We start from the raw sequence: 11,448 nt of genomic DNA on the forward strand, positions 1-11,448 counted from the left end.
AATTTTTTTTTTTTTTTTGAGATGGAGTTTCACTCTTGTTGCCCAGGCTGGAGTGCAACGGCGCAATTCTGGCTCACCACAACCTCCACCTTGCTGGTTCAAGCGATTCTCCTGCCTCAGGCTCCTGAATAGCTGGGATTACAGGCAAGCGCCACCATGCCTGGCTAATTTTGCATTTTTAGTAGAGACAGGGTTTCTCTATGTTGGTCAGGATGGTCTCAAACTCTCGACCTCAGGTGATCCACCTGGCTCGGCCTCCCAAAGTGTTGGGATTACAGGTATGAGCCACAGCACCTGGCCTACCTTTTTTTATTATAGCCATCCCTGTAAATGTAAACTGATATTTCAATGTGATTTATATTTGAGTTACTTTTGTTATTTTTCTTTTCTTTTTCGGAGACTAGGTCTCACTCTGTCACCCGAGCTAGAGTGCAGTGGCATGGTCATGACTCACTGCAACCTCTACCTCCTAGGCTCAAGCGATCCTCCCACCTTAGCCTTCTGAGTAGTTGGGATTATAGGCATGAGCCACCTCCTTGGCCTATATTTGCATTTCTGTAATAGGTACTGATGTTGAACATCTTTTCCTGTGCTTATTGTCTACTTGCATATCTTCTTTGGAGCAGTAACAGTGTTTTTTCAAATCTTTTGCCCATTTTTCCCCCTTTCCTATGGTGCCAACTTTGCCTGTTTAAAAATTTGGCTTATTTGTTTAGCCGGGCATGGTGGTGGGTGCCTGTAGTTCCAGCTACTCAGGAGACTGAGGCAGGAAAATCGCTTGAACCTGGGAGGCGGAGGCTGCAGTGAGCTGAGATCGTGCCACTGCACTCCAGTCTGGACGACAGAGTAAGACTCTGTCTCAAAAAAAAAAAAAAAAAAAATTATTTGTCTTTCTAATCATTGAATTACGAGAGTTCTTTATATGTTACAAATACTAGACCCTCAATCAGATATATTGTTTGCAAATATTACTCCCATTTTGTGGGTTGTCTTCACTTTTTTAATAGTTACTTTTGACTACAAATGTTTTTAATTTTGATGTTGAATGTATCCATTTTTTTGTTTGCTTGTGCTTTTAGTGTCATATCTAAGAAACTGTTGCCTAATCCTAGGACATAAAGATTTACACTTATGTTTCTTTCTAAGAGTTATACCCACCCATTTTTACACGTACCCAGTGGCACAGATTTAGGACCATACCCTACTGACTCTTACATACCCTTGCATTGTTACATATATCTACAGCTACATCCCTAACATATCCCTGTTCATGCATCCATCCACTTACCTGTACATGTACCCATCTTCACGTTCACATCTACGTGTCAACATATGCAATACCTTATACTTACTGGCTTATACGTGTACGTGTCCCAACATTCTCCTTCCAAGTCCCACACATGTTGACCCATGACCATGCCGGGACCCATCTCTACAGGGACCCACCTCTCCCCACATCACCCCAACCCCTACCACTCCTGACCACACTGTGCCTCCCCAGGCAGGAATTTGAGTCAGAGCGGAAGCCAGACCTGCGTCGGGATGTTTACCTCCAGGACATTCACTGCGTCTCCTCCCTGTGCAAGGCCTATTTCAGAGAACTGCCGGATCCCCTGCTCACTTACCGGCTGTATGACAAGTTTGCTGTGAGTTGAGAGGCAGGGGGATGCAAGACAGGGTTTAGGGGTGGACAGCCTGGTTTTGACATCCCAGGTGTGCCAGATACCAGCCAGAGTCCCAGCGATCCTGAATGAAAGAGACCACAGAAAAACTTACTGGGGAAAAGGACCCCACCTCCCCAAATCTCCTAGCCCCTACTACCTTTGTCCTGCCCCATCCCTCTTCTCTTCACTCTCTGTCTGCTATGTCCTTCTTTCTCCTAAGGCCTGCAGATTACACACAGCACAGTGGTGAGACTTGGGGAGGGAGAGGCCAGATTGTTGTAGCTGGAAGGGCCTTGGAAAGCACATAGACCAGAGCTTCCCTACACTTAAGAGAATGAGAATACTTTGTAGAAGTCAAATTTTTTCAAGGATGTCTCTCCATTCACTGTAATTGTGTGTTGAACATCTTTGATTTTTTTCTTTTTTCTTTCTTTTTTTTGTTTTGAGATGGAGTCTCACTCTGTCACCCAGGCTGGAGTATAGTGATGCAATCTTGGCTCACTGCAACCTTCGCCTCCCAGGTTCAAGTGATTCTCCTGCCTCAGACTCCCGAGTAGCTGTTGAGCCTGCCACGATGCCTGGCTAATTTTTTGTATTTTTGGTAGAGACAGGGTTTCACCATGTTGGCCAGGCTGGTCTTGAATCCCTGACCACAGGTGATTCACTCTCCTCGGCCTCCCAAAGTGCTGGGATTACAGGCGTGAGCCACTGCACCCGGCCTGTTTTTTGTTTTTTGAGACAGGGTCTCCTGTCACCCAGGCTGGAGTGCAGTGGTGTGATCACAGCTCACTGCAGCCTCGATCTCCCAGGCTCAAGTGATCCTTCTACCTCAGCCTCCTGAGTAGATGGGACTACAGGCGTGTACCACCATGCCTAGCTGATTTTTAAAATTTTTAGTAGAGACAAGGTCTTGCTGTGTTGCCCAGACTTGTCTCAAGCTCCTGAGCTTAAGAAATCCTCCCAACTCAGCTCCCAAAGTGCTGGGGTTATAGGTGTGAGCCACTGTGCCCAGCCTGAACATCTTTTAAGTGTGAAAACACATGAAAAATATGCTATTTTGAATTGAGTAACACTTTAAAAATAAGTTGCACTTTATTGAGCACAACAGCACTGAGAGACCCTAAATGCTAGCAGCACCCTGCTCAGTCCACACTGGCTAGGTTGGGGTGGGAGACGGCTTTCCTGGACACACTGAAACAACTCGGTGGCCCCTGGGGCACCCACAGGGTGGCACCACTGAAGTATCCCAGTACCAGAGCTTTACGGATGGAGGATGATAAGACAGTGAGTTGCCAAGTTCACAAAAGCTATTAAGTGTCATAACCAAAATTCAGCTGCCATCTTTGTGGACCCCAAATTCTGAGCTCTCTCTACCATGTCAGTGCACCACAGATGATGTAGGATGGGGTAGCACAGAGTCCAGTGCTCATTGTTCCTGAGAACTTGGTTAGGAGCTCTGGGGAGTAAGCAGGGGCATTGCTGGGTCACTGATTCCTGCTTATTGCACCCTTCTCAATCAGGAGGCTGTAGGAGTGCAATTGGAACCTGAGCGCTTGGTCAAGATCCTAGAGGTGCTTCGAGAACTCCCTGTCCCAAACTACAGGTATGTGGCACTCCACATCCGCCCAGCAACCTGAGACAACTCATTCACTCTCTGCCTGGAGTCTTAACTGGGTCCTACTGACTCCCAGGTCCCAGCCCTAATGCCTGCCCTGTGCATTCCCTGTGTGTGATCCCTGCCCCCGCTTTCTGCAGGACCCTGGAGTTCCTCATGAGGCACTTGGTGCACATGGCTTCATTCAGTGCCCAGACCAACATGCATGCTCGCAACCTGGCCATAGTGTGGGCTCCCAACCTGCTGAGGTAGGTGCCTGTGTGAGCAGTGTATGGGAATCCTGTGAGGCACTGGCCTCTGGGAGGCTGCTCCCAGGATGAGGTGTGACTGTATGGGCACACTGGAGAAGGATGTGGGGCTCACGAAGCCCAGTGAGAAAAGGAGGTTCAAGATTATGTTGGGTCGGATGGGCACCATCCATTTTAGTCCCTTCTCTGTGATCAAATAAAGTCCCTAAAAGGCAGGACTTTTGTGTTTTCCTACAGTGTGTCACTGAGCTCAGGGACTGGAACATAATAGTTCCATGTCAACTTTTTTGTTTGTTTTTGAGACAGAGTCTTGCTCTGTCGCCCAGGCTGGAGAGCAGCAGCGCGATCTCAGCTCACTGCAAACTCTGCTTCCCAGGTTCAAGTGATTCTTGTGCCTCAGCCTCCTGAGTAGCTGGGATTATAGGCATAAGCCACCATGCCTGGCTAATTTTTGTATTTTTAGTAGAGAGACAGGGTTTCACTTGATCTTGAACTCCTGACCTCAAGTGATCCACCCACCTCCTCCCTGTGCAAGTGCTAGGATTACACATGTGAGCCACTGTGCCCGGTCTCAGGCCAAATGTTTGTTGAGCAAAATGTCTTGCAGTCTGTTGGCTGCACTCACTGTGCATATCACTCACTGTGGTCCAAGACAGATTATGAGAAGTCCTGTAATTCACTGTAAAATTCATTATAAACTAGACACCCTGCTATGCAAAGGAAATAGAGATTAATCCTGAGGAGGGGTCCAAGAAGGCTTCCTTCCTGGAAGTCTTCAAGTGGCATTTGAGAATTGGAAGAATAATGCATACAATTTAAGAGGTAGAGATGGAGTTAAAGTCATTCGAGAGAGACAGAGAGAGAGGAGAGGGGGGAGAGAGAGAGAGAGAGAGAGAGAGAATAAGGTATTTTCAGGGAGAATCTGGATTGGGAAGTTTGGTGGGGCTGAGGGGGAGAATAACTCCACATCTCCACAGGTCTAAGGACATAGAGGCCTCAGGCTTCAATGGGACAGCGGCCTTCATGGAGGTGCGGGTGCAATCCATCGTCGTGGAGTTCATCCTCACACACGTGGACCAGCTCTTTGGAGGTGCTGCCCTCTCTGGTCAGTCTGCCCTCTCTGGTCCTTCCTGCCCTCCACATATGCCACTGTTTGGGGAGTCAGGTCAGTTATAGACAGCCTTGCAGATCACCTGGTTCAGTTGATTCTCATACAGGGACGTTGGTAGTGGTCACACGGAGAGAACCCTGGGGAGATAATGGTGCAGTCAGGACTTGAGAAGACCTCTTCTGCTGTCAGTCTAGGGCATAGCTTGACCTCTGAGTCACCATCCTGGCTCCCAAGGCTAGTGATCGCTCATACCCACCCCCAGCCCACCAGGCCAACGTCCTGGGATCTCCTGGCCCTCTTTGTCCATGAGGGTACTCTTTTGAGGTGATGGACATGGAGGTACTGTCTTTAGGGGCTTCTGAATGTATCCCTAACCTGGTAGTTGGTGAGGGGTGATGAAGGATTGGGTGCCTGAGGTCCCTCTCTTGGCTCTGTTCCTGGCTGGTCAATTCCTTTTCTTTTCCCAGGTGGTGAGGTGGAGAGTGGATGGCGATCACTTCCAGGGACCCGGGCATCAGGCAGCCCTGAGGACCTTATGCCCAGACCCCTGCCTTATCACCTGCCTAGTATCCTGCAGGCTGGTGATGGACCCCCACAGATGCGGCCCTACCACACTATCATTGAGATTGCAGAGCACAAGTAAGGCCTCCTTCCTGGGCCTTCCTCCCCAGCACTAACCATCATGTTCCAACCTCCAATTATGCCCCTCCATTCTTTGTAGGAGGAAGGGGTCTCTGAAGGTCAGGAAGTGGAGGTCTATCTTCAATTTAGGTCGCTCTGGCCATGAGACTAAGCGTAAACTTCCACGGGGCGCTGAGGACAGGGGTAAGTCTGGGGAGATTGGGGGAGCTCTACTGAGGGTGCACAAGGCCCTGGCTCTACCCACATCTCTGTCTTACAGAGGACAAATCCAACAAGGGGACACTGCGGCCAGCCAAAAGCATGGACTCACTGAGTGCTGCGGCTGGGGCCAGTGATGGTGAGTATAGGGGTGCATTTCTGTGTGTGTATGTGTGTGTGCTATGTGACCAGCATGGGCTTGTGTGTGCATGTGAACATGCAGCCAACTGTGTTCAATCATTTCGAAAAATATTTAATGAGTGCCTATTACATACCAGTCACATTGTAAACATGTTTGTTGATCAGTGTTCATATGGGAAGGGACAGCATGTGTGTGTGGTGATGGTGGTGCTGGTGGTGGTGGTGGTGGTGGTGGTGGTGGTGGTGGTGATGACGGCCAGTGACTGTATCTGCAGGGAAAGAAGGGAGTTTCCTAGGTATGTGAAGGTGAGGTGATCTTTGACCTACTGGCTGGGTGAAAAGTTTGCAGTAGTGATCAAAAGAAGCTGGGCCTGGTGCCTTCCAGGCTGTCCTTTCTCTCAGGCCTGAGAAAGCAGAGAGCATTCTCCAGAGCCTTCTTGAGATGTCTAGGTCCCTGGAGCTTAGGCCATTGCCTACGTGGCCCTCTTTTTCCTCCACAGAGCCAGAGGGGCTGGTGGGGCCCAGCAGCCCCCGGCCAAGCCCATTGCTGCCTGAGAGCTTGGAGAACGATTCTATAGAGGCAGCAGAGGGTGAACAGGAGCCTGAGGCAGAAGCACTGGGTGGCACAAACTCTGAACCAGGCACACCACGAGCTGGGCGGTCAGCCATCCGGTCTGGGGGCAGCAGCCGTGCAGAGCGCTGCGCTGGTGTCCACATCTCAGACCCCTACAATGTCAACCTCCCACTACACATCACCTCTATCCTCAATGTGCCCCCGAACATCATCTCTAACGTTTCCTTGGCCAGGCTCACCCGTGGCCTTGAGTGCCCTGCTCTACAGCACCGGCCAAGCCCTGCCTCTGGCCCTGGCCCTGGCCCTGGCCTTGGCCCTGGCCCCCCAGGTGAGGACCCATTGATTGATCAAGACTGGGAAAGAGGACTAGAACTCTATGCTGAAGCTCTGATGCTGGAAGATTCACCCTAGGAAGGGCAGAGGCCTCAGCCCTTGGGCTTTGGGGTGGTTACCTTCAGCTGCCTCCCTAGATTCAGGATTGGGGAAATTCAGTAATATTATCAGGTTATGTCAAATCTATGGAGAGGAGATCTCTAGCAGCCTTCAGAACATTGATGTACCCAAGAACAGGGGTTTGTGTGAGAAACATACAGCAGGGATTACTAAAGACAAATGTGGGAATATATAATAGATGGATGGGTAATAACAACAGTAACATCAATACTATCAGCTAACATTTATCAAGAGTTTATTAGGCCAGGGGCGGTGGCTCAAGCCTGTAATCCCAGCACTTTGGGAGGCCAAGGCGGGCGGATCACGAGGTCAGGAGATCGAGACCATCCTGGCTAACACGGTGAAACCCCGTCTCTACTAAAAATACAGAAAAATTAGCCGGGTGTGGCGGCAGGCACCTGTAGTCCCAGCTACTCGGGAGGCTGAGGCAGGAGAATGGCATGAACCCAGAAGGTGGAGCTTGCAGTGAGCCGAGATCCCACCACTGCACTCCAGCCTGGGCGACAGAGCAAGACTCTGTCTCAAAAAAAAACAAAAACAAAAACAAAAAAAGTTTATTATGTACTGGCTGGGCACGGTGGCTCATGCCTGTAATCCCAGCAGGTGGATCACCTGAGGTCAGGAGTTGGAGACCAGCCTGCCCAACACGATGAAACCCCATCTCTACTAAAAATGCAAAATATTGGCTAGATGTGGTGGCAGGCACCTGTGGTCCCAGCTCCTTGGGAGGCTGAGGCAGGAGAATCGCTTGTACCCGGGAGGCAGAGGTTGCAGTGAGCTGAGATCGCACCACTGCACTCTAGCCTGGGTGACAAGAGCAAAACTCTGTCTCAAAGGAAAAAAAAAAAGAGTTTATTAAGTACCAAGTGCTAGGCCGGGCACGGTGGCTCACACCTGTAATCCCAGCACTTTGGGGGGCTGAGACGGGTGGATCACTGGAGGTCAGGAGTTCAAGACCAGCCTGGCCAACATGGTGAAACCCTGTCTCTATTAAAAAAAATACAAAAAAAATTAGCCGGGCGTGTGTGGTAAGGCATGCCTGTAATTCCAGACTCAGGAGGCTGAGGCAGGAGAACTGCTTGAACCCAGGAGGTGGAGGTTGCAGTGAGCTGAGATTGTGCCACTGCACTGCAGCCTGGGAGACATAGTAAGACTCCACCTTAAAAAAAAAAAAAAGTTCCAAGTGCTATGATTGCAGGAATTAGCTTGTTTCATATTCTCATAATCTTATGACACAGGTATTGTTACCCTTAAGTTACAGCAGTGGAAACTGAGACTTAGGTTAATCAATTTGCTATTTATTTAGGTAGAAGTAGCAGAGCTAGGATCTAATCCTTGCTCTGCCTCCAGTTCCTGAAGTGTCACGCATGAGAAGTCCTGAGGCAGGATAGGATAGTGGGTGAGAACATGGGCTATAGAGTTAAGCAGACTTGGGTTCAAATTTTGGCTGTACTGCTTATTGGTTACATGGCCTTAGACAAATTGCTTAATTTCTCTGAGCCTCAGTTTCCTCATATGTAAAATGAGGACAATACCCCACATAATAGCTTTGAGGAAAAAATAAGACAATGCATTGTAAAATGTATAGCACAGTGCTTGGCACCTGGTAGGGTCTCAATTAAGGTAGCAAGCCAATAATTAAGGACATTGGTCTGAGAGGATCAGTCATTCAGAGTAGCAATGCTAGGAGTGCTGGGCCCCTGCTATATCAATGCTAGGAGGACTCACATTTGGGTCAGGGCTTGACCTTTGTATTCCTGGGACTACTTCTCCCCCAGCAGATGAAAAGTTGGAAGCAAGTCCAGCCTCAAGTCCCCTGGCAGACTCAGGCACAGACGACTTGGCTCCTGCTCTGGAGGATTCCCTGTCCCAGGAGGTGCAGGACTCCTTCTCCTTCCTAGAGGACTCAAGCAGCTCAGAACCTGAGTGGGTGGGGGCAGAGGATGGGGAGGTGGCCCAGGCAGAATCAGCAGGAGCAGCCTTCTCCCCTGGGGAGGACGACCCTGGGATGGGCTACCTGGAGGAGCTCCTGGGAGTTGGGCCTCAGGTAAGGAGAGCCGTGCTGGCTTTGGGGGTGGCATGGAGTCAAGGGTGGACAGGGCCTTCTGGTCCTGAGCCACCATGCTGTGCCTACAGGTGGAGGAGTTCTCTGTGGAGCCACCCCTGGATGACCTGTCTCTGGATGAGGCACAGTTTGTCTTGGCCCCCAGCTGCTGTTCCCTGGACTCCGCTGGCCCCAGGCCTGAAGTTGAGGAGGAAAATGGGGAGGAAGTTTTCCTGAGTGCCTATGATGACCTAAGTCCCCTTCTGGGACCTAAATCTCCAATCTGGGAGGGTGCAGGGAGTCTGGAGGGAGAGGCAGCAGGATGTGGAAGGCAGGCTCCGGGACAGGCTGGGGAAGAGCAGGCATGCTGGGAAGTTGGGGAGGACAAGGAGGCTGAGCCTGGTGGCAGGCTAGACATCAGGAAAGAGGCAGAGGGAAATCCAGAGACCAAGGTGGAGGCTGGAAAGGCCAGTGAGGATACAGGGGAGGCTGGGGGAAGACAAGAGACAAAAGTCAGGTTGAGAGAAGGGAGCAGGGAAGAGACAGAGGCCAAGGAAGAGAAGTTCAAAGGTCAGAAGAAGGCTGACAGTATGGACGCTAAAAGTGTGGAGGAACCAGAAGAGCAGTACACAGATGAGGAGAAAGAAAAAGAAATTGAGAGAGAAGAGGCTGAACAAAGAAAGGAAGCCCAGGTAGAAGCTGAAAGGGACCTAGAGCAAGGGGCCCAGGAAGATCAAGTTGCTGAGGAGAAATGGGAAGTTGTACATAAACAAGAGGCCGAGGGAGTCAGAGAGGATGAGGACAAAGGACAGAGGGGGAAGGGGGACTATGAAGCAAGAAAAGACCAAGGAGATGGTGAAGACAGCAGAAGCCCAGAAGCAGCAACTGAAGGAGGAGCAGGGGAGGTCAGCAAGGAACAGGAGAGTGGGGATGGAGAGGCTGAGGGAGACCACAGGGCTGGAGGGGACTATTTAGAAGAGGGTACCCTCTCTGAAGGCTCAGGTGTAGAGTCCCTGGAGGTTGATTGTGCCGAAGAGGACAATCCTCACTCTTCTGAGATGGAAGAGGAAGCCCCACAGCCACCCCAGCCAGAGGAGAAGGAGTCTGAGGGGCAGCCCAGTTCAGACGGCTGTCTATGTCCCTGTTCCCTTGGCTTGGGTGGCGTGGGCATGCGTCTAGCTTCTACTCTGGTTCAGGTCCAACAGGTCCGCTCTGTGCCTGTGGTGCCCCCCAAGCCACAGTTTGCCAAGATGCCCAGTGCAATGTGTAGCAAGATTCATGTGGCACCTGCAAATCCAAGCCCGAGGCCTGGCCGGCTTGATGCGACTCCTGGAGAAAGGGCTTGGGGGCCCCGAGCTTCTCGATCCTCTTGGAGGAATGGGGGTAGTCTTTCCTTTGATGCTGCTGTGGCCATAGCCCGGGACCGCCAAAGGACTGAGGCTCAGGGAGTTCGGCGAACCCAGACCTGTACTGAGGGTGGGGATTACTGCCTCATCCCCAGAAACTCCCCTTGTAGCATGATCTCTGCCCATTCTCCTCGGCCCCTTAGCTGCCTGGAGATCCCACCTGAAGGCGCGGAAGGGTCTGGATCCCGGAGTCGTCTTAGTCTGCCCCCCAGAGAACCCCAGGTTCCTGACACCCTGTTGTCCCCTCAGCGCCGATCGTATGCATTTGAAACACAGGCTAACCCTGAGAAAGGTGAGGGACTGTGATTAGGACCACAGCCCTGGGCAAAGGGGACCAGTAAGTTGTCTTGAATCTCCAGGGTTCCTGACTAGCTGTCTCTTCTGCAGCCTAAGCAGCTGTAGTGCCCAACTCTATAGGCTTTGGCCCTCCAGCTTCTCTGACTGTGGGAGGCATTGCCTTGTCTCAGACACAAAGCACTTATCTCTTAGGAGATTCCCAAGAAAGTCAACAAGATCTTGTTCCCAGGGAGTGGGTTACTGGCCAAAGGGAACATAAAGGTAGGCACAAAAGTTAAAAGAGTTTCTTAAAGTGAAGACTGGAGAAGTTCCTCCCTTCCTCTGAGCTATGAATCTCTCTTCATGAAAGCCAAAGGTAGAGACGGGGGACAGGGCCAGGTTAGGGCCTTCCATACACAAACACTTCTAGAGTTGCCCATTCCTGTTCTGCTCTTGGACCCTTAGATACCTCCTGTCCTTTTTAGATCCAGATTAAGAGAAACGTCCAGGAAGCTCCTTGAAACCCTCAGCATTTGTTGGAGGGACTGGACTCCTCTCCAGCTCCCCACCCTCTGCCTCCAGTCACCATGTGCAAGAGAGGTCCTGTACAGATGTCTCTGGGCTCTCGTTTTCCTTTAGAATAACTTCTTCCTATTTCAGGAAAGGGAAATGGTGCCACTCAGGCCCTGGGACTGCTTCTCCAGCCAGGCTGGGGCCATAGGTCCCACTCTAGTGAAGGTCAATGTCTCAGAATAAAAGCTGTATTTTTACACATAGTGTGGAGTCTCATTACTCTTATTAAAGTCTTTGGTGATAGGTATTATATCTTCACATATTTGGCAAAACATTCTTTTTCTTCTTCTTGTTTGGGTGCTCTTCATGGAGACTAGTGGCTAGAAACTAGAGTTAGGTTCATGGTGGTCACGAAATAAGGAAGAGAAACTTATATTTACATAATGCTCATTATGTGCCAGGAACTGGACTAAGTAGTATCCTGTGCTCATAAAATCTATGTCCTTTATTTTATTTAATCCACATAATTCTGGAAGGTTGGTGCCAGTATCTCCAGTTTATAG

At 50.3% G+C, this 11,448-nt stretch overlaps 1 protein-coding gene across 3 annotated transcripts in view; it reads left to right on the forward strand.

Moving 5' to 3' along the window:
• Positions 1-11,148, forward strand: part of ARHGAP30 (Rho GTPase activating protein 30) — a 25,817-nt gene extending 14,669 nt beyond the window's left edge. The window contains exons 1-11 of one of the 3 annotated variants that reach the window (XM_011957592.1): positions 1,501-1,646; positions 3,185-3,267; positions 3,420-3,527; positions 4,505-4,632; positions 5,106-5,277; positions 5,360-5,463; positions 5,540-5,617; positions 6,120-6,521; positions 8,428-8,693; positions 8,783-9,128; positions 9,762-11,148. In XM_011957592.1, coding sequence (XP_011812982.1) covers positions 3,436-3,527; positions 4,505-4,632; positions 5,106-5,277; positions 5,360-5,463; positions 5,540-5,617; positions 6,120-6,521; positions 8,428-8,693; positions 8,783-9,128; positions 9,762-10,402 — 2,229 coding nt within the window. In that variant the 5' untranslated portion in view covers positions 1,501-1,646; positions 3,185-3,267; positions 3,420-3,435 and the 3' untranslated portion in view covers positions 10,403-11,148. Of the gene's footprint in view, positions 1-1,500; positions 1,647-3,184; positions 3,268-3,419; positions 3,528-4,504; positions 4,633-5,105; positions 5,278-5,359; positions 5,464-5,539; positions 5,618-6,119; positions 6,522-8,427; positions 8,694-8,782 lie in introns of those variants that run through there. The other 2 variants (XM_011957590.1, XM_011957591.1) reach the window with 2 other exon arrangements.
• The last annotated feature ends 300 nt before the right edge of the window (positions 11,149-11,448 follow it).

The sequence above is a fragment of the Colobus angolensis genome, unplaced genomic scaffold (assembly GCF_000951035.1).
Source record: "Colobus angolensis palliatus isolate OR3802 unplaced genomic scaffold, Cang.pa_1.0 Scaffold447, whole genome shotgun sequence".
Taxonomy (NCBI): Eukaryota; Metazoa; Chordata; class Mammalia; order Primates; family Cercopithecidae; genus Colobus; species Colobus angolensis.